The following is a 24,421-nucleotide window of genomic DNA, read 5'->3' on the forward strand; positions in this document are numbered from 1 at the left end:
ATATATAAATAAATATATAAATATATATATATATATATATATATTTATATATTTATTTATATATATATATATATATATATATATATATATATATATATATATATAAATAAATATATAAATATATATATATATATATATATATATATATATATATATATATATATTTATATATTTATTTATATATATATATATATATATATATATATATATATATATATATAAATAAATATATAAATATATATATATATATATATATATATATATATATATATATATATATATTTATATATTTATTTATATATATATATATATATATATATATATTTGAATTTATAATAATTTTAATGGTAACAACCTAAGCAAAAGAAAAAGAAAATGTGTTTCACATTTTCAGTGATTTTACAAGTCCTTAGACAGTTTAAAACAAAATAATAAAATAATAATAAAACTAAATCAAGGAAAAATAAATAAATAAAAATGATCAGTGATTTTGCATGCTTTATTTTAGAATAGATTTTTTTTTCATGCATAATTCATGTCAAATATAAAACAAAAAAAGACATATGGTTAAAAAATACCTGATTATTAATTTTGTTTTATTATTATTTAAAGAAGAACATTTTATTAAAAAAAATGAGTTGGCTTTTACACAAAAGTCTAAAGTTATTTAAATATACAATAAAATTAATAATATTCATATATTTACTATTACTATTAATTGCTATTTATTATTATTACTGGTTATTAAAATAAAATGTATCTTTTTATAATATTATTAAATTATAATATAATATATATTTTTAAAAATATTATTTCAAATAGTCAGAAAGTCAGTTTGTCATTATTTCACATGATTGCTAATTGTTCATTTTTTTATCTATAAAAACAATTATGATATAGCTCCATTTTTACAAATAAATATTATAATAATTATAACAATAATAACTTATTATAATACACATCTATAATTTAATCTTACTTTAATTTAAAATGTAGATATAACTTTTTTGTTTAACTGAAAGTGCAGCAATTTTGTTGTGGTGCACAGCCCTCTTCCAGTTGAGTATAAATAAGCAAAAAATTCGCAAGAGGTAGAAGAGTGTTTTGGTCTGTTTTCAAGAAAAATAAACCTTCTAGACCTGATCCTTGTGGATAATCACAATAGGATGTCTGTTTGAGTGCTTTGAGAGAGACAGACAGACAGACAGACAGACAGATGAAGAGTGATCAAAGGTAAGAGTGAGAGAGTCAAACACAGACAAATACATTTCAGACATAAGAACCATGAGAGAAAGTGCCATGATAAGAAGTTCTTACTGGAGGTCCGGAAGGGCCGGGAACCCCTCTCTCTCCCTGGAGAAACCAAACAAATATTTGGGTTAGCAGGATTACAGTAAAGAAGCCATGAGAAGTCCAACGGGACAGTTATTGCCCGCTATCTCTCAGTAACACGATCACACGTGAGAAAACAAGCCAACGTCAAAATCAGACGTCTCTACTCCGTCCTTCAAATGATTGCAATTGCAATTTAGCTGGAATATAAAACCAAACGACAGAAACAAGTTTATTCAGCGTCTAAGAGTATATAAATGTTATCTTAGCAGCATTTCTGCGCACCATTTGGAGCTGGTCTCTAGCTCATTTGGGCTGAGGTATGGCAGTAGGTACCACACAGACAGACGTTGTGAGATATTGACCCCTCTGTGGGGATTATGTCGGGTCAGGGATCACAGAGAGGTAGTAAGCGGCCCAGATGTTTTTGATTTGTGAATACAAAGCCAGAAAAAGTTCTATGCAAACATGTAACAAAAGTGCACTATACATGGATCAACCTTGAACCTTTGCATGTACACATATGTCGGAAAACAAACAAAACATTGGAAATGTAGTGCTTTAAATGTGACCCTGGACCACAAAACCAGTTAAATTTAAACAAAACTTAGATGTATATATAATATGAAACTTCAGTAAATAAGCTTTCTATTGATGTATGGTTTGTTAGGATAGGACAATATTTGGCCGAGATACATCTATTTGAAAATCTGGAATCTGAGGGTGCAAAAAAATCAAAATCCTGAGAAAAATCACCTTTAAAGTTGTCCAAATTAGATTCTTAACAATGCATATTACTAATCAAAAATTACATTTTGATACATTTACAGTAGGAATTTTACAAAAAATCTTCATGGAACATGATCTTTACTTAATTTCCTAATGATTTTTGGCATAAAAGAAAAATCAATAATTTTGACCCATACTATGTATTTTTGGTTATTGCTACAAACATACCCCAGCGACTTAAGACTGGTTTTGTGGTCCAGGGTCACATATGTGAATGTAAATGCTCTGGGATAAGTGAGATAGATTGTGTTCTGAAAATGCAATTCATGAAGTGAGAACAGGTATGTTACTCTTACAGTATTAAGAAACTTTTGTATGAAAACTTTTGAACAGGGTCAGTTTTTATAAATTCAACGGTTATTTTCTCTTGTGGACTATATGTAAATGTCTTTAATGTGAAATATCTTATTCAGGTCAGTACTAAATAAAAAATAACATGCATTTTGTATGACCCCTCTTATTTTGCTAAAATAATTAACATTTTGAAGATTCTGTAAGGAGTATGTAAACTTTTGACTTCAGCTGTAACATTGGAAATGTGCTTATGTAGTTTGCAAAGTATGTAAATACTTTGGGATACGCTAGACTGGTTTTGTTGTGCTGTGAAAATGCAATTCAAAAAGCGAGAACAGGTATGTTGTGAATTATCAGCGTTGATTTGAAGGCTGTGAGGAGTTTACATCTACAGCTAGTTTTTTTTTCTTGTAGATCAATTAGGGATAATCAAGGGACAATCAATCTGGTTAAACTTAGTTCAACTGTTGACATATTTATTGCTAGCTGCCTGAATAATAACATCCGTTATCCGTTAGTTGCGCTGACTAGGGGTGTAACACACACTCATGATTCAGTTACATGAAACTGATACTTTAAATAAAGTATACTAATGTTAACAAACAAATAGTCCACAAGAGAAAATAATAGCTGGATTTATAAAAATGACCCTGTTCAAAAGTTTACATACACTTGATTCTTAATACTGTGTTGTTATCTGAATGATCCACAGCTGTGTTTTTTTTGTTTGTTATAAAAGTGATAGTTGTTCATGAGTCCATTGTTTGTCCTGAACAGTTAAATGGCCCACTGTTCTTCAGAAAAATCCTTCGGTTCCCACAAATTCTTTGGTTTTTCAGCATTTTCGAGTATTTGAACCCTTTTTAGATCCATCTTTTCACACTGAGGACAACTGAGGGACTCATATGCAACTATTACAGAAGGTTCAAACGTTCACTAAAGCTTCAGAAGGAAAACAGATGCATTACGAGCCGGGGTTGAAAACATTTGAACAGATTGAGGATTTGTATATTTTTCTTATTTTCCTTAAGGCGAGACACGGCAGGTGAATAGGGTAAAATATTAACTAATAGTTATTACCTTACTTACCCAGATAATTGATTACATTGATAACTGCAAACATTTGTTTCACAAGTCTTCTAAAATCATAGGTTTAAGTATGCAAATGAGGCATTATTTAATGAAATATGCGCTTATTTGCATACATTTCTAGTACAAAAATATAACACTGGATGTTTTCAGTTTCAAAATTCTTGTTTAATTTTTTTGACATATTAGAGTCAAATGTTTTTACAGAGGGGATTTTGGGTATTTCCTATTGCCACATAATTCAGAAAAAAATTAGAACAGACAGAAAACAATGTATTTTTTATTTTTTTTTTACAATTTTTCGGGGGAATAACATGTATAAAATCAAGCAAATTATATATATGAACAAATCCCTCTGTAAAAACCTTCATTTAAAGGATAACTGTTGCCAAAATGCAACCTGGGCTGTTTTTTTTTACTGTAAACGAGACAAACTTATATCTAAAAGCATAATTACGACAAACGAGCCGTTTTTGAGATTGACCGTGATTTCGTTTTGTGGTCAGTGGCCGGTGAATGGTAGAACTACTGTAGGGGCATAGTTTTGAGCACATCAAAATCGATGTTTTTACAACACTAAGAAGGCTCGACACACCATGAAACTTTGCTCGAAGTATCGCCTGGGTCTCTACACATGAACTCCAGCATTGAGAACATTGTTCGTGTACACAGAGTTTACTAAAAAGACACTGTTTGAGTCTCCGCGCGACCGTCTTGCCAGTCAAGAGGTATTGATCTCCGAATGTGAGATTCTTATATATTAATGTTTCTTATATGAGGCTCTTTTTACAACTAGAAGGTTAATATTGTTTTTCACTTGTGACAAAACAACGAATTAGCCGTGCATTTATATGGAAATATGCTTTAGGAGCTATCCATCTTTACTCTCCTCAGTATTACGTCGCATTCGGAGATCGACACTTCTTGACTGGCAAGACGGCCGCGCGCGGAGACTCAAACAGTGAAAGTGAGTTGTTCAAAAACTTTCTTTTTAGTTTATTTAAATTAAAAAAAAATGTCTCGTTTGTCGTAATTATGCTTTTAGATATAAGTTTGTCTCGTTTACAGTAAAAAAAACAGCCCAGGTTGCATTTTGGCAACAGTTATCCTTTAATTTAATGTTTAGTGTGTGTAAGTGTTACAGAAGTGGATTTATGGCTCAGTGTAGGAGAAAAAAACTCATTTGAAGAAAATATGGATTGTAATTGAAATCTATTGACACAAATTGATAAAGTGCTATAAAAGAAACACTTAATAAGGTTTTTTGGGTGTTTCTTTCCACTAGTCTGATAAAACACTTCATGAAACACCAAAAAGCCCAAAATCTTAAACTTGACAGGTGCATGAAAAAAAAACTGAATTTTGCCTGCAGTGTTTCCCCTTAAATATCATTTCTTACTATTTAGTACTGCCCTTCAGAAGCTACAGAAGATACTTACAAGTTTCCCAGAGGACAGAATAAGTTAAATTTAAAAATTGGGTCTTGACAGTGGTATTTACCTGGGAGTCAATGGGACAGTGACAAGTCTCCTGGTTTTCATCCAAAATTACGGGTTTGGAACGACATGGGGGTAAGTAATAAATGATAAATTTTAATTTTGGGCTGGAGTAACCCTTTAATGTATTGTGTTTCCTTCTGGAGCATCAGGGAGCGTTTGAACTTTCTGTAATAGTTGCATATGAGTCCCTCAGTTGTCCTCAATGTGAAAAGATGGATCTCAAAATCATACAGGCATTGCTGGAAAGGGTTCAAATACACAAAAATGCTAAAAAAAACATAAAATCTGTGGGAATTTTCTGAAGAACAGTGGGCAGTTTAACTGGTCAGGACAAACAAGGGACTCATGAACAACTATCACCAAAAAACAAAAAACAAAAAAACAAACAGCTGTGGATCATTCAGGTAACAACAAAGTATTAAGAATAAAGTGTATGTAAACTTTTGAACATGGTCAGTTTTTATAAATTTAACTATTATTTTCTCTTGTGGACTGTATGTAGATGTCTTTTATCTGAAATATATTATTCAGGTCAGTACTAAATAAAAACACAAATAATTAACATTATGCAGATTCTGCAAGGTGTATGTAAACGTTTGACTTTTATTGTATCTACAACATAAGAGCACTTGCAATATCTCAAACACTTGCATATACATGTGTATAATTGTGAAAAAATTGTTTCTGGATTCATTTTGAGCTATATTCAGTGGATTTTAATGTATAGACCAGTCTCAAAGCTTCGTCTAGTTGTTTTTAAAAAGGCCTACCTCAATTATTCTATAAGCTGAACAAGTTTTAATATAATATTTGTCAAAAAACATTAACTTGAAGTATTGTTTCAGCATTGTTTTTAGACCATGAGGTGAGAAGGCCACATGTAACTGTTGATATCTTTTGAAATATCTGTAGTTCACAAATTGTGAGAGTTACATAAAAATATACAATCATGTGGTAATATAAATATATGATATCAAAGCTTTAATATATCATGACTATCCATGGTGTACTGTGAAATCCCTCTGTGTCTCTTCACTCAATATTTGAACTAATTATATTTGCCATTTCAAGAACATAATAATGGTGTTTTGACATTCTAAAATATCCACAATTCGTCCTGCCATCTATGATGTCATTTTTGAACATTTTGGTCTTTGGTCATCGACCCAAAGCCATCCAAGAGTTTATTTCATTAGCAATCAGTCACCATTGATCTTAGACATCTTTATCCTGTTTTTCCAAATATTTGCATTCCGCACATGGAAAACAGCCTTTGGCCTCTAAGAAACAGTGGACAGAGATAAAGATAGATAGAAAACATACCGTACCTTCATGCCATCTCTCCCTGGAGCCCCGGGTGGACCCTATGAACATGCACACAAAAACATCCTGATTAAACACACAACCATACATATCTAGTTAAAAAAATACAGGAGTTTTTTCCCCCATTAACTATATATGTTTAATTTCTTGTGACTGCATAAGGAAAAGGTGTATACTTTATTATACTTTTTTAAAAATCACAATTTTTATCAATATTTTACATTCAATATCTGACAAGTACATTTATAAAACAGACAAATATAACATGTGGTCTTTCAAAATGTATCATCTTGATCATGAAAAATGCAGTTTATAAAATATTTTTTATTTCTAAAAAGTCTTTGAACTGTAAAAATGTTTATTAAACTTTAGAATTGTGCTTTTTAAATAAATAAATAAACATATAAATAAACATATAATATATACACTACTGTTCAAAAGATTAAAAAATAGTAATATTATGAAATATTATTGCAATTTAAAATAATGGTTTACTATTTTAATATACTTTGAAACATAATTTATTGCTGTGATGCAAAACTTTCAGCATCATTACTCCAGTCTTTAGTTTCACATGATCCTTCAGAAATTATTATCATATGCTGATTTATTATCAATATCGAAAACGCTTTTGCTGCTTAATATTTTTTTTTGTAACCTGTGATAATTTTTTCAGACTTAAAAAAAGGTGAAAAAGGTTCTAAAAAAGTATTAAGCAACAAAAACTGTTTCCAACATTGATAATAAATCAGCATGATTTCTGAAGGATCATGTGACACTGAAGAATGGAGTAATGGATGATGAAATTTCAGTTTTGCATCACATGAATAAATGATTGCATAGTATATCAAAATAGAAAACTGTAATTTTAAATTTTAATAATATTTCACAATATTACAGTTTTTTTAAATCAAATAAATGCATCCTTGATGAGCAGAACAACTTTGAAAAACATAAATCTTACTAATGGTCATAAATAAATAAAAAATAATATTATCTTGTTCATATTTAAAAGTTCAGTGTAGTAATATAATTGTAACTGTTAAAAAAGTCTGTCCTGCTGTAAAAATAGTGTAAATACAATATTTTAAATTTATTTTAAATGAATGAATGAGTGAATGAATGAATAAATTTGTTTAGAAGTTCATCATCTTTTTATCTGACCAATGATAATATTAAAATGTATTAATCAAAATAAATAATAAAATAATTTAATATGTAACATTATTCATTAATAGTTTAGAAATATAATAATGAGAAAGAAAGAAAGAAAAGAATGAGAGAAAGAAAGAAAGAAAGAAAGAAAGAAAGAAAGAAAGCACCTAATATTAAATTGTTCATGTTTATTGCTTTATAATGCTGCTTTATAATGGTCCTAAATTAAAATAAAAAATAAAAAATAATAATATTCTATTATTCATATTTAAAAGTTCAGTGTAGAAATATAATTATAACTGTTAAAAAAGTCTGTCATCCTGTAAAAATATTGTACATTTATTTTAAATGAATGAATGAATAAATAAATAAATTTATGTTTAAAAGTTCATCTTTGAAAAGGCTTCATAGACCAGCTTTTTATCTGACCAAAACAACATGACAGCTAAAGGCCAAACTAAGGACCCTCGGCACTCCGAGAAGACATATTTATATTCACTGAATTATAGATTTGATGGTCCTATTCATTCAACTCTCAAATATTTTCACACATCAAATCATGCCTGTCAAAATCTCTAGGGCAGATCTGAACCATATTTGTAGCAGAATGGAAAACATGATTCATCGATCTAAAAATACTGCATTGAATTCTTTATGCGGGTGATTAGAGAGTGCTGGTTCTGGCCCAGCGGCAACGTCAACAGTCCTTCAGTAAAGACACAAAGTGCATGCGTTCATGAATGAAGCGGCTGTGACAGACACAGGAGGCCCATGACAACACACACTGGATTTAAGACTTGTATTTACGCACAACCAAAACACAACAAGATCCTACAGACGTAGACGTTTTCCAAGAACAATGCATAACTTCTCATTTCTTAAATTAAAAAGTGAAACTTTAAGCACTCCCGAACTAAATTCATGTTATGAGCTACGTCTCCAGAGCATTGAAAGGCTCACGTTTCTACATCTAGGATTCATAAATTATTACAATACTTCAGCTGTATTTTTCTTCATTGACGACTCGTGCTTCAGCGATGAGGTCCAATGCATTAAAAGCAAAAGGTTGACTTTATCGGATGGGTTAACAGTCAGCTTCGAGAAGCACACGGGCCAAAAAAAGCAACCCATGTGCAGTAACGCAGTCAGCCTTTTCCCTGTTATTGCCATTATCATTTGTCATTGAATTTTGTGCTTCAGCATATTGAAATATGTATTGTTTCTACACACACAAACTATAAGAAAGGCTTGGCACACAACCAGCTTTCTGGTAGGAGATATATCAAGCAACAATCAAACAGAACAAGGGATCAAACATGATAAAGGAGGACAGATCCTGTTAGAAGAAAAGAACAAAAAAAAGGATGAAAGTGATTCCTGTAACCCGTCCTAGTTTCCACTCCACCTGCAAAGACGCCCCCTTCAGAGAGTCAGAGGTCATCCAGCTGAAGGTCAGGGGGTTTGGGGGACACGTGTTCAAACCCCGGCCCAGGCGGAGGTGACCCAGCTAGGCATGAGCTGATAGCACGATCCAGAGAGTTGAAAATCTGCTTGCTAATCTTCAAGCCAAATCTCTACTAAATTTCTAAATAAAAGAATAAGTATTTTAAAGTAAATTATACTTAATAATAGATTTATTCATTTATAATGTTAATATTAAAATGCATAAATCAAAATTATTGTTAACGTAATTGAATAATAATATATGTAAAATTATTTATTAATACATTAAAATATTAATGTTACACATTAAATATATTCATATTTAATTAACATTTTTTAAAAGGTTTCAAGTGTCTAGTGTTAAAGTGACATTTTGTAAACTTAAAAGTCACAGCCCTAATTTAGTTAAAAAAAATTAAATACATTTAAAAGAAAAATCAATATATTAATAAACTTTTAGCTTTCTATTCTGACTTCTTTCTGGCAATTACGAAATCACGTCTCACAATTCAGACTTTTTTTCCTCATAATTGAGATTAAAACTTGCAATTGCGAGTAGTAAAGTCTTTTCTTGCAAATGCAAATTGATATCTCGCAATTCTGACTTTTTTACAGAATTTCGTCAGAATTGCAAGATAAAACCTCACAATTATTTAAAAACATTAAAATATAAATGTTATAAAATAATAAAATGTATTAATATTTAAATCTTTCAAAATGCAATCTTATAATTTGAAATAAAGTAAGGATGTCGGATTAGTAAATTAAACTTAAAGCCACTTCCATACTTTATTTACATAAAAAAATTTACTTTAATTAAATATTAATATAACTAAATGCATAATTTAACAGTGTATTTAAACTTATTTACTTCCTTTTTTTTAAATATCTGTCACAGACATTGTTATGGATGCCCATTTTTGCCACTGAATAAAAAAAATTAATTGCGGCCTTTTAGATTACAATTCTGGCTTTTATTCAGAATTGTTATTTTTAAACTCACAATCTCAAGTTATAAAGTCAGAATTGCGTGATATAAAGTCACAATTCTGACTTTTTTCTCATAATTGTGATATAAACTTACAATTCATTTTTTTTCTCAGAATTATGTGATATAAACAATAGATAAAAATATAAATAAATATATTCTAGATAAAAACTTGCAATTCTGACTTTTTTCTTGCAGTTCTAAATTTTTTACAGAATTTTGAGATTTAGACTCGCAATTGCGAGCTATAAAGTCAGAATTGCATGATATGAACTCACAATTGCGAGATAAAAACTCGCAATTCGGACTTTCGCAATGCGAATTCACAAATTTTTACTTTTTTTTCTCAGAATTGCAATTAAAACTCGAAATTCTGATTTTTTTTACTTTTTTCCACGCAATTTTTGAGACTCAGAATTGTGAGATTTAAACTCACAATCTCAAGTTATAAAGTCAGAATTGCGTGATATAAAGACACAATTCTGACTTTTTTCTCATAATTGCGTGATATAAACGTACAATTCAGTTCTTTTCTCAGAATTATGTGATATAAACAATAGATAAAAATATAAATAAATATATTCTAGATAAAAACTTGCAATTCTGACTTTTTTCTTGCAATTCTAAATTTTTTACAGAATTTTGAGATTTAGACTCGCAATTGCGAGCTATAAAGTCAGAATTGCATGATATGAACTCACAATTGCGAGATAAAAACTCGCAATTCGGACTTTTCGCAATGCGAATTCACAAATTTTTACTTTTTTTTTTCTCAGAATTGCATGATATAAACTCACAATTCTGTCTTTTTTTTTCTCAGAATTGCAATTAAAACTCACAATTCTGACTTTTTTTACTTTTTTCCACGCAATTCTGACTTTGAGACTCAGAATTGTGAGATTTAAACTCACAATCTCAAGTTATGAAGTCAGAATTGCGTGATATAAAGTCACAATTCTGTCTTTTTTCTCAGAATTGTGTGATATAAACTCACATTTGCGAAATGAAAACTTGCAATTCTGACTTCTCGCAAATGCGAATATTTATCTTACAATTGTGAGAGAAAAAAGTGATAATTGTGAGAAAAAAGTCAAAATTGTGAGATATAATTTATTATAAAGTCAGAATTGCAAGATATAAACTCACAATTGTGTAATAAAGTCAGACGTGCAAGATAGAAACTCACAATTGCAAGTTAGAAAGACAGAATAGCAGGATATAAATGTGCAATTGCGAGTTTATATCACGCAATTCTGACTTTCTTTTCTTTTTCTATTTTTTTATGTGTGATATAAACACATAATTCTGAGAAAATTCAGAATTGGGAGTTTACATCTTGTAATTCTGACTTTTTAAATTTTTTATTCAGTGGCAGAAACTAGCTTCCATACATTGCCACATACATATGAAAAGAAAAAAAAATTGGGCAACTTTCAAATGTGGTCCTAAATGAAAAATCAAAGCTGTTCTGCTCATCACAGCCAATCAGAGGAACGCAGAGTCTGCACAGCAACACCCTGCAACTGCTCCACCATACTGCTGCATTAAGGTGGCACTGTGTTCAAGCAATCAACACTCACATTTGTAGTTGATTTGTACTCCTAACAATATACTTTAAATGAATGATGTGATGTTACTGCAAGCAATGTTTGAAACTGACACTACATATATAATTTTTTGACAGGGCCAGTATGATATGGCTCAATGATTAAGAAACAAAAATGTTAAATGGTACTTCACTTTAAAAAAGTGTGTCTTAGTGTGTCTTGGCAGAGTATTGAGTATAAACACAGTCAGTAATGTCTTAAGCGAATGTAAACGATCAGAACATTAAAACGAGTGAGTGTCAAAACACTGTATCAGTCCATTACGCCTTGCAGTGTAACAGTGTGATAAACTGACACAATCTCTTTACATAAATCTAGATTTTGCCCCAAGCAGACGCAACCGTGAGAAGCAGGATATTTTGTTGCAATCTCACTGGTCCGAAAGCCAACAACCACATATCCTAGTAGTGCGAAGCCTCTTCAAATGATACGAGTGCAAATGAAACCGATCCTGCACCTGCTGATTCAGTTTCACTCTTATGAGGCTGCTGAAACTATTAAGAGCCTCCCGTAAAAGCAAACACGAAGTGGAACTGCATCCAAAAACAAAGAATTCCATGGCTACAAGAGCTCAAAACTGATTATGTCCCAAATGAGACCAGACATCACAGATTTACTCAGCGTTCGTGACCTTAGAGTAAAAATATTTCAAGTACAAGTGCATCTGAAGTGTTTAAAGAAAACATCCAGTGACATTTCCAGTCAACAACATACCGAATTGCTCAGTAGGTCTACAAATATCCATGGTCGTGAACTTCCAGAACACACAAATTTACAGTTAATTCATCACCCCGTTATCATCCAAGATGTTCATGTCTTTCTTTCTTTCTTAAGTCGCAAAGAAATTATGTTTTTTGAGGAAAACATTTCAGGATTTCTCTCTATATAATAGACTTCTATGGTGCCCTCAAGTTTGAAACTCCAAAAAGCAGCTTCAAAGGGCTCTAAACAATTCCAGCTGAGGAAGAAGGGTTGACAACTGACAATTTATATACTTTTTAACCTCAAATGCTCGTCTTGTCTAGCTCTGCTTCAACTCTGTGTATTCTGGTTCAAGACAGTTAGGGTATGTCGAAAAACTCCCATCTCATTTTCTCCTCCAACTTCAAAATCGTCCTACATGGCTGTTTTACCTTTTTTTGTAAAGGCTGTTTGACCTTCTTTGCATGTTCACTTTGTAAACACTTGGTTGGTATTCAGGATTTCTCTCTATATAATAGACTTCTATGGTGCCCTCAAGTTTGAAACTCCAAAATGCAGTTTAAAAGGCTCTAAGTGATCCCAGTAGGGATGCGCCGAATGTTTGGCAACCAAAATCGGCCGAATAAGTGAAAAGGCAGAATAAATTATAATGAACAATGTTGTGACATGATCAAATAGAGGCACTAATGCAGCAAACATGTCGGCAGTGTGGAAGCATTTAAAACTGTCAGAGAAAGACGCAAAATCATTACAAGCACCGACAACGAGAGACTGTTTGGAACTGCATCGCATGTCTTCCATGAGAAGAGAAAGGGGTGGTTGTTGCTGGTTTCTGTATGATGACTGAAATCACGAAATGGCCTTAAACCATTACTAAATAAACTACAGAACGTTATGTTGTCTAATACACGCATGAATTGTATTTATTCTGACAGCGCTGCACAAGCTTGTTAGCCAGGGTTCAAAGTCCAAATCATGAGGAAAATCTGCCTAGAGAATCATTCATAAATCTGCTGCTGTCAGCAAAAAGTAGTACTGAGGTCTTCTTTTGGGTTTCTGCCAAAATAAAAGTCAACATTCATAAATATTAGCATTGTAATTTTAATGTTGGTCCGTAAAAAAAATTAAAAATAAGAAAAATAATGATAACAATCATTACAACAGCTCTATTAATACATTTATTATAACCTTTTCCTTTGCTCAGCAAGGCTGCATTTATTTGTACATTAAAAAACACAAGGTTGTTTCAAGGGGGTCTTAAAAATGGCCAAAGAATATTATTTTACTAACTTATTAATTTTAAGTTAAATTGTGCTTTGTTGGTAGGCTATAATGTCTACTAGAATGTTAAAAATGTTCAGTGTTAAGCAAATAATTTTAATTGTTGTTTTGTAATTGATTTTTTTGTTGGAAAAGCAAGACAAAACTGTAAAAAGCACATTTTGGCTATTTAATTCATGCAATGGTAAAAAAAAAAAAAAAAGGCAAAATACATGTTAAAACAAACACACACACACAAAAAAATGCGTTCGGTAATCGGCCTTCAGCCCAGGGTTTAATTTTGTTTGGCTTCGACCAAGACTTTTCATTTCGGTGCACCTCCAGATCCCAGCCGATGAAGAAGGGTCTTATCTAGCAAAACGATCGGTTATTTTCTAAACAAATTGCCAATTTATATACTTTTTAACCTTAAATGCTCGTCTTATCTAGCTTTGCGTCCAATCTGTGTATTCCGGTTCAAGACAGTTAGGGAATGTCGAAAAACTCCCATCTCATTTTTTCCTTTTTTAACTTCAAAATCATCCTACATCAATGCAAAAGTACCAACCAAGTGTTTACAAAGTGAACATGCAAAGAAGGTCAAACAGCCTTTACAAAAAAAGGTAAAACAGCCATGTAGGACGATTTTGAAGTTGGAGAAAATGAGATGGGAGTTTTTCGACATACCCTAACTGTCTTGAACCAGAATACACAGAGTTGAAGCAGAGCTAGACAAGACGAGCATTTGAGGTTAAAAAGTATATAAATTGTCAGTTGTCAACCCTTCTTCCTCAGCTGGAATTGTTTAGAGCCCTTTGAAGCTGCTTTTAAACTGCATTTTGGATGTTCAAACTTGAGGGCACCATAGAAGTCCACTATATGGAGAAAAATCCTGTTTTTCCTCAAAAAACAATTTCTTTACAATTTCTTTATGTTTGTTCTGGAAATGAACTTCTCCTTTAAGACGTCATCTCCAGAGGCTACGTACACACATGCCGCAAAGTGATGATTTGGCTAAAAAGGTTAATGTTAGAAAGTCTGCTGTGATTCACGGCTTTGTAATTTGAGTGTGAAAAGTGTGTGTGTGAGATAATTCATTATGTCCGTCGGTCTGGGGAAGAATGTGTGAAAGAGTAATGAGGGTTAACCATCCGTAACAGGAAGTGTGAAGCGTGTCACCGTCGAAAAAGCAAGCACAGGTCAGCGAGCTGTAACACCTTCATGCTGTGTCTAAAATGAAACTTGGCTCAATAAATTTGCAAACACTCCAAGTGAAGAATGAAGACGCTGTGCAACAATGAAGATCAAGTGCAACTAACGATTAGGAAGTTACTCAGCGTCTTAAGAATGTAAGTGTAATGGGATGTTTATCATCTTTTCAGCAGGGGGGCTCAATCCTACTCCTGGAGGCCTGACTTCCTGCAGAGGTTATGTCTAAATGCCTGATTGCAGCAAGTCTAGGTTTCCAGCATAAAGAATATGCGTCACAAGTTTTCAAACACAACAATGCGTCTCTGTTAACTCTTTGATCCACCATTTTAAACAGTTTGAATGCTGAACCATTCTATCCAAACTTTTTTCTCCAAAGAATAGAGAAAATTCATTCTGTTAAATGTGACCCTGGACCACAAAACCAGTCATAAGTAGCACGGGTATATTTGTAGCAATAGCCAAAAAAATACATTGTATGGGCCAAAATGATTGATTTTTCTTTTATGCCAAAAATCATTAGGATATTAAGTAAAGATCATGTTCCATGAAGATATTTTGTAAATTTTCTACCATAAATATATCAAAACTTAATTTTTGATCAGCATTTCTAAGAACTTCATTTGGACATCTTTAAAAGCAATTTTCTCAGTATTTAGATTTTTTGCACCCTCAGATTTAAAAAATGGACCCTTATGGCTGGTTTTGTGGTCCAGGGTCACGAATGGTTTAGCATAAAATCTGAAATATATTAAAAATATAAATAAATAATACAAATATTGGATGAAATGTAAACTTAGAAAATTACAAATGTTGCCTTGGCAACTAACAAAAATAAATTAGGTTAAGTTACATAAAAAAAATACAATTAAGCAAATGATAAATAGATATATAGAAACCATGACAAAATACAAATGACAAAAGCAAATAAAATAACTAAAACTTAAAGTATAAAAAATATAAAAATAAAAGCTAATTTTAATACAATAAAAAGAACACTTAATATTATATTATAATATATTATATTTAGTGTAATTGTTACCTAAAACTATTAAAAATTGTTTTATGTAATTGAAATAAGCTGAAAAAAAAAAAAAAAAATATATATATATATAAATGTAAATATTAGATAATAAAATAGATAATATTATAATATTAGTAAATACTAAATGTATTTTACATCACATTATACATAATTAGCAATAATATATATTATATAAAATATACATATTCATTTGTTTTTGGTAATTCAAATAAAACTGAAATATAAATAAAAAAAAATTAAATATAAATATTAGATGACGTGTAAACTTAAACAAAAATGAGAAATTTTGCCTTGACAACTAACTGAAATAAATTAGGTTAAGTAAAAAAAAAAAAAAAAAAAAAATATATATATATATATATATATATAATTTTTTTTTTTACTTATATATATATACTTATATATATATATATATATATATACACACACACACACACACACACACACACACACACACACACACACACACACACACACACACACATATATACACATACATATATATATATATATAAACATACAAATGACAAAAGCATATAAAATTACGAAAGACTTAAAGTAAAATGAAAATGTAAAAATAAAAGCTACTTCTGATACAATAACAGTATAAAAATAATACTAATGTAATAATAATACTAATGATATATTATATGATATTATATTATAATATTATATTATATTATATTATATTATATTATATTTTGGTATTGTTAGATGAAAAGTTTTTGGTAAAACTTAAATATAAATAAATAAATAAATAAATAGATAAATAAAATATAAATATTAGATGAAATTTAAACTTGAACGGAAATGAGAAATGTGCAACTAACTGAAATAAATTAGGTTACATAACTTAAAGTAAAATGAAAACTGAAAATATAATAATAAAAGCAAATTCAAATACTAAACAGTATAAAAATAATACTAAAAGAATACTGATTATATTATAGTTTTATATATTATTTTACAAAACAAATTTTTACAATAAAAAAATATGAATTATCATTGTTAATATTATTATTTTGATATTTTAGCTTATATCCACCACCTAGACCACCTACACACACACACACACACACACACACACACACACACACACACACACACACACACACACACACACACACACACACACACACACACACACACACACACACAAATAAAAAGATAACTTTTCACACACAAAAAACTATCGCCTATCCTTTTGAACAGAAAACAGTGTCTTATTACCCCCAGTAAGTTGACTACTCCAAAAGAAAAATAATATTTGCAAATATTGTTTACTTTCACACCATTAAGCTCCTTCAGGTGTGAACAGGTCTTTACTCAAGGTCTCAAGGGTCATTTAACAATGACAGGTCTGTGTGTTATATGACTACTAGAACTAAACCTTAGCAGGAAACTAGATTTCCAGAGCAACCTCTGCATTACATCCTTGAACCTGCTTTAGCACATCCTTTAGTAAATCATAATAAACGTGGACACCCATTGAGACTGATATCAAAGAATGTAAACCACAGGCCACCCAGATGTCACAAAACAGACGCTGAGCCAAAGCTTTAAGAGTTATCTTCATTGAGCTTAATGGTGCGGCAGAGACAATCGGTAATGAGAAACAACACCATTACACTGTGTCCCAAGCGAAACACTAAGAATTAATGAAGTAGTGCAATCAGCTTGGATGCTTATACAGTCGTGGCCAAAAGTTTTGAGAATTACATAAATATTGGAAATTGGAAAAGTTGCTGCTTAAGTTTTTATAATAGCAATTTGCATATACTCCAGAATGTTATGAAGAGTGATCAGATGAATTGCATAGTCCTTCTTTGCCATGAAAATTAACTTAATCCCGAAAAAAACATTCCACTGCATTTCATTGCTGTCATTAAAGGACCTGCTGAGATTATTTCAGTAATCGTTTTGTTAATTCAGGTGAGAATGTTGTCGAGCACAAGGCTGGAGATCATTATGTCAGGCTGATTGGGTTAGAATGGCAGACTTGACATGTTAAAAGGAGGGTGATGCTTGAAATCATTGTTCTTCCATTGTTAACCCTGGTGACCTGCAAAGAAACGCATGCAGCCATCATTGCGTTGCATAAAAATGGCTTCACAGGCAAGGATATTGTGGCTACTAAGATTGCTCCTAAATCAACAATTTCTAGGATCATCAAGAACTTCAAGGAAAGAGGATCAATTCTTGTTAAGAAGGCTTCAGGGCGTCCAAGAAAATCCAGCAAGCGGCAGGATCGTCTCCTAAAGAGGATTCAGCTGCGGGATCGGAGTGCCACCAGTGCAGAGCTTGCTCAGGAATGGCAGCAGGCAGGTGTGAGCGCATCTGCACGCACAGTGAGGCCAAGACTTTTGGAAGATGGCCTGGTGTCAAGAAGGGCAGCAAAGAAGCCACTTCTCTCCAAAAAAAACATCAGGGACAGATTGATCCTCTGCAAAAAGTATGGCGAATGGACTGCTGAGGACTGGGGCAAAGTCATATTCTCAGATGAAGCCTCTTTCTGATTGTTTGGAGCATCTGGAAAAAGGCTTGTCCGGAGAAGAAAAGGTGAGCGCTACCATCAGTCCTGTGTCATGCCAACAGTAGCATCCTGAGACCATTCATGTGTGGGGTTGCTTCTCATCCAAGGGAGTGGGCTCACTCACAATTTTGCCCAAAAACACAGCCATGAATAAAGAATGGTACCAAAACACCCTCCAACAGCAACTTCTTCCAACAATCCAACAACAGTTTGGTGAAGAACAATGCATTTTCTAGCATAATGGAGCACCGTGCCATAAGGCAAAAGTGATAACTAAGTGGCTCGGGGACCAAAACGTTGAAATTTTGGGTCCATGGCCTGGAAACTCCCCAGATCTTAATCCCATTGAGAACTTGTGGTTAATCCTCAAGAGGCGGGTGGACAAACAAAAACCCAGTAATTCTGACAAACTCCAAGAAGTGATTATGAAAGAATGGGTTGCTATCAGTCAGGATTTGGCCCAGAAGTTGATTGAGAGCATGCCCAGTCGAATTGCAGAGGTCCTGAAAAAGAAGGGCCAACACTGCAAACACTGACTCTTTGCATAAATGTCATGTAATTGTTGATAAAAGCCTTTGAAACGTATGAAGTGCTTGTGATTATATTTCAATACATCACAGAAACAACTGAAACAAAGATCTAAAAGCAGTTTAGCAGCAAACTTTGTGAAAACTAATATTTGTGTCATTCTCAAAACTTCTGGCCACGACTGTAGACTAATTAACTATTATAGATGAACTAGAGCACATAAGTCCTCAAATCTGACCCTTTAGATACTGATGACAACAGTGTTTTGGTTACTTATGAAGATTGGTACGCACCACTGGGCCACGCCGTCCTTGTTTGATATGTGACAGGTCTGGGGAGGGTCCCATGGGCCCCATGTCACCTCTAGGACCAGGCATGCCTGGTGACCCCATCTGTCCTGGGGAACCAGGGGATCCTTTGGGTCCTGGGCTCCCTGAGAGAGACACAAAAAGTGGCAGGTTTACAGAAGAATGGCACTGGGAATAATAAGCAGCTTATTGACAAAGCTCACCTGCAGGCCCAGGTGGCCCTTGAGGTCCAGGTAAGAATGAGTGTGGCATTATCATTTTTTCATTGGTCATTTGTTTATTGATCTCTGTGTTGCTCGGCAACAAGGCGATCTGAGGAGAGTTAAACAAAACACAAAAATAATTCAGGGATGACTATGCACAATCGGACTAGAAAAGACTTAACAAAAACATAGCATGCATGATTTGTTTGGCTCTGAAGCTCAGTTTTACAGGAATAGTGACACATAAATGAAAATAAATGTCATTATTTGCTCCCTCTTATGCCGATCCAAAGTTAAAATCTTATTTCTTTGTGGTAAGAATCTTCAATGAAATGTAATAAAATGACAAATTCATTAAAAATAAATCAAATAAAATGACAAATAAAATAAAATTAAATGACAAATAAAAAAAAATCTATAATAAAACGATGAATTAAACTATAATAAATTGACAAATAAAATGAAATGACATACAGTATTAAATAAATAAAATAAAATGAAAACTTAAATAAAATGAAATAAATAAAATGACAAATAAAATAAAATGAAAAAAAAAAAAATAAAAGACAAATTATATAAAATTAAATGAAAAATAAAATAAAATGATAGGAATAGTAACCCATAAATAAAAATAAATGTCATTAAAATAATAAAATAAATAAAATGACAAATAAAACAAAACAAAATAAAATGACATATTACATAAAATAAAATGACAAAAAATAAAATGACAGAGATAGTAACACATAAATAAAAATAAATGTCATTGGAATCTTTCATGAAATTAAGTAAAATGAAATAAAATGGAATGAAAAAAAGAAATAAATAAAATGACAAATAAAATAAAATTACAGGAATAGTAACCCATAAATAAAAAAAGTATAGTTATTAGAATCTTCAGTGAAATTACATTAAATGAAATAAAAATAAATAAATAAAATGACAAATTAAACAAAATGAAAAATAAAATAAAAGGAAAAATAAAATAAAATGACATAAATAAAATAGTAACATAAATAAAAATAAACATAATTAGAATCTTCAATTAAATAAAATTAAATAAAAAATAAAATAAAATAAAATGACAAAAAATTATAAATTAAATAAAATAGAAAAAAAATTAAAATATGGAAAAAGTAAAATTATAAAAATTCTATATGAAAAGATTATTAAATTAGATTAAGTTAAAATGGCAAATTATTTTTTAAAATTATAATGTAAAATAAAATTAAATAAAAATAATAAATAAAGAAAAAAAATAAAATTAAATAAAATTAAACAAATATGAAGTATTAAAATACAACAAAAACAATAAATATAAAAATAAAAATAAGGTAATTAATAAATACATGACTTAGGAATAAAGAGGACAAGCCAAATAGACAACTTTTTAAAATGCTATGGATTTTTCGACAGATATGCCACTGTCAATGGTTTCACATGCAAAAGAACTGCGTTAAGAGGTGACATATTCAGTAACATAACGGTGAGTAAATCTGGTCAAACTATTCCTTTAAGAAAATGTCTAAGGACACTACTAATCATTTGACAGGTGGGAATGGCCAAATATGCAATATTGCAAGGTAGATAAAAGAATTATAATTTAAACCAAAGTAACGTGAGCATGAAATCTGATCTACAAACCGTAACATCTGTTTGCAGAAACAGGAAATCTCTGAATTATTTAACTTGGTGCATGGACTGAGATCAGTGCCTGTCTTTTACAAGCGCTCTTTGCTGAATATTTCACTTCAAAGGACTTACTGGAAGTATCCATTACCTGCTAACCTCTGAGCTCTGGACATCGGCACACACACAGACCTTTGAGGTCTCGCCACACACAGTAGATACAGCCCTAGGCCTAGCGCATAAATCTGTGTAAGTGTCTGTGTCCAGCCCTTTGCAAGCAATTTAAATCTCATTTGTAATTGTTTCTGGTTTTGATTTGTGTCTGGTTCTTTGGACTGCACATATTTCAATTCCATGTTGCTTCGAGTGCCAACGTCAACCACTTACGATGCCTCCAGAGATGAACTGAATTATGTGCCGTGAAAAACAGTCCATTTTGAATAAAAGATCTGCAGTTGAACTAAAAACATTACAGTTCTGTTCCAAAACCTAGAAAACTTAGCAGTCAAAAGCCTACATAAGTAAGCTGGCCTCTAAAGCATACTTCTAACAGTCTTTAAATCTCATAAATAAGTGATTTAGTAAGAATGCAATACTCTTTACACTAAACTAGTACATTCAGAATTTGACTTACATTTGTGTACTGATATTATTTAGTATTACAGACTTTTTGAACAGTTTTTAATGTTGAAGATGTTACTAATGCTCACAAATGCTTTTTCTTTTTTAAAATATATTTGAGAATGTAATTTATTTCTCCTGGAATTTTATTTTATTTTAAAAAGTTTGAGACAACAGGATTTATTTTAAATGGAAATCTTTTGTAGCATTATTATGTCTTTACAGTCACTTTTGATCTATTTAACGCATCCTTACTGAATAAAAAGTATTATTTCTTTCCAAAAGAAAAAAAAAACAAAAAACGTCCTATTCAATTTTTATATATAATTTATATTTTTTTCATGGATTAATTTTAACTAAGCTTGTATTGCATAAAATAAATTAAAATACAATAAAATAATATAGTACAATACAAAAAAAATTAAATAAAAGAAAATATGAAAAACATAAAGAACATAAAAATGATAAAAATGAAATAAAACAATAAAATACATTAAATGAAAATTAAATAAAATATGAAAAATAAAAATAAATAAAACAAAAGAAAATATGAAAAGTAAAATGAAAATATGAAAAATAAAATGACAAATTAATAAAATATAAAAATGGAAAATTAAAGAAAAATGGAAAAAGTAAAAAATGGAAAAAGTAAAATATGAAAAAAGAAATACAACAACAAAATTCATAAAATAAAAATAAAATACAATAAAAATTAAAAAAACAAAATAAAATAAAATATGGAAAATAAAATTACAAATTAATAAAATAAAAAATGTAAAAAAATAAAATAAAAATGATAAAAAATTAAATATAACTATAAAATACATAACATAAAAAGAAAATGAAACACAATACAAATAAAATTATATAATAATTAAAAATAAAACAAAACAAAATAAAAGAAAATATGGAAAATAAAATTACAAAAATAATCAAATAAAAATGGAATATAAAATAAAAATGGAAAAAGTCAAATTAAAATAAAATAAAACAATAAAATACATAAAAGAAAAAGAAAAAAGAAAAAGAAAATGCCAAATGAATAAAATATAAAAATGGAAAATTAAATAAAAAATGGAAAAAGTAAAATAAAAATGATAAAAATGAAATAAAACAATAAAATATTAAAGTCACATACATTTACAATTTATATAAAATATAAAATGTAAAATTAAAATAAGAAATAAAAACAATAAAAACAAAATAAAATATGGAAACAATAAAAATAAAAAAAGAATAAATGTAAATGCATGATTAAAGAACACAAGCCAAATTGATTACTTAAAAAAAAAAGAAAAAAGTATGGATTTGTTTTTTGACAAACATGTCACTATAAATGATATGGAGAAGAACTGCATTAAGATGTGACATATTCATATTATATATATATATATATATATATATATATATATATATATATATATATATATATGAAATATTATATAATAATATATTATATAATAGTATTAATTTAATTCCAATTAAATTAATAATTTAATTTAATTGGAGGGGGGGGGGGAATTAAAACAACGGTCAGATAAAAATATTTGTAACAATCATATCAATGTTTTTGTGTCACCTTCTCAGAGAACCATAAACCTTGCTTCACTCTTACTAGTTCACCACATTTTTTACTCTCAGTCTTTTCCCTCATAGTCTGCTGGACCACACGCACAAGAGCTATATATCACGGTGCGACCATGAGGGTGCTGAGTGGATTTGTTGACAGTCTCGCTTTGACTGCAGAACACGGACTCTGCGCCCTCAGCCCGTCTAAACCGCATCACTGCGCTCACCGTGATTTACTAGCCTGCAGCAAGGACAGACATAAGTCACACCATCAGATCGCTCAGCCGCTCGGCCCGTGTTTTAGCGCTTTTTATTTTGCCTATAAAGTCACCAACATATCCCTGAAGACTTGTATAACCTGAGTCCGACTTGCTCGTGAAACATTGGCAGGTAGGTTCTTGTGGGGTCGACTCACGTATAAGAATGAGAACATGCATATAAAAGGAAATCTGCTGCTTGTTTTAGCGAATAAGCCCTGCAGGTGAAACTGGAATAGGGTACCTTCTGTTTGAGTTGGAGAACGGTCATCTTCATCTGATGGAAGTCTTCACACGTGGCCGAGCACGTTCTCTCTTTCATGACGTTGTCGGATTTCTCAAACAGCGGAGCTGGAAGGAAACAACATGAATGTGGAACTTAAGGAAGGTTGTTGGACAAAATTAAAATGTCAATAAACTGTTGATTATCAGTACACATAATTAAAGGGATAGTACTGACCTGAATAAGATATTTCACATAAAAGAAGTTTAGTCCACAAGAGAAAATAATAGTTGAATTTATAAAAAGTGATCCAGTTCAAAAGTTTACATACACTTGATTCTTAATACTGTGTTGTTACCTGAATGATCCATAGCTGTGTTTTTTTTTTTTTGTTTAGTGATAGTTGTTCATGAGTCCATTGTTTGTCCTGAACAGTTAGACCTTTGGTTTTTCAGCATTTTTGTGTATTTGAACCCTTTCCAACAATGACTGTATGATTTTGAGATCCATCTTGTCACACTGAGGACAACTAAGGGACTCATATGCAACTATTACAGAAGGTTCAAACACTCACTGATGCTCCAGAAGGAAACACAATGCATTAAGAGATGAAAACCTTGAATTTGAAGATCAGGGTAAATTTAACTTATTTTGTCTTCTGGGAAACACGTAACTATCTTATGCAGCCTCTGAAGGGCAGTACTAAATGAAAAAAATATGATATTTAGGCAAAATAAGAAAAATGTACACATCTCCACTCTATTCAAAAGTTTTCACCCCCAGCTCCCCAGCTTAATGCATTTTTTTCCCTTCTG

General features: G+C 30.9%; 1 protein-coding gene across 1 annotated transcript in view; it reads right to left on the reverse strand.

Annotated features, from left to right (window-relative positions):
• The window catches only part of LOC141292065 (collagen and calcium-binding EGF domain-containing protein 1-like), a 95,123-nt gene that overhangs the window by 8,445 nt on the left and 62,257 nt on the right, over positions 1-24,421 (reverse strand). Inside the window, exons 6-9 of the mRNA XM_073824030.1 lie at positions 23,628-23,734; positions 19,308-19,416; positions 19,090-19,229; positions 6,332-6,367 (exon numbers count right to left, since the gene is read on the reverse strand). Coding sequence (XP_073680131.1) covers positions 6,332-6,367; positions 19,090-19,229; positions 19,308-19,416; positions 23,628-23,734 — 392 coding nt within the window. The remainder of the gene's footprint in view (positions 1-6,331; positions 6,368-19,089; positions 19,230-19,307; positions 19,417-23,627; positions 23,735-24,421) is intronic.

This window comes from Garra rufa, chromosome 19 (assembly GCF_049309525.1).
Source record: "Garra rufa chromosome 19, GarRuf1.0, whole genome shotgun sequence".
Taxonomy (NCBI): domain Eukaryota; kingdom Metazoa; phylum Chordata; class Actinopteri; order Cypriniformes; family Cyprinidae; genus Garra; species Garra rufa.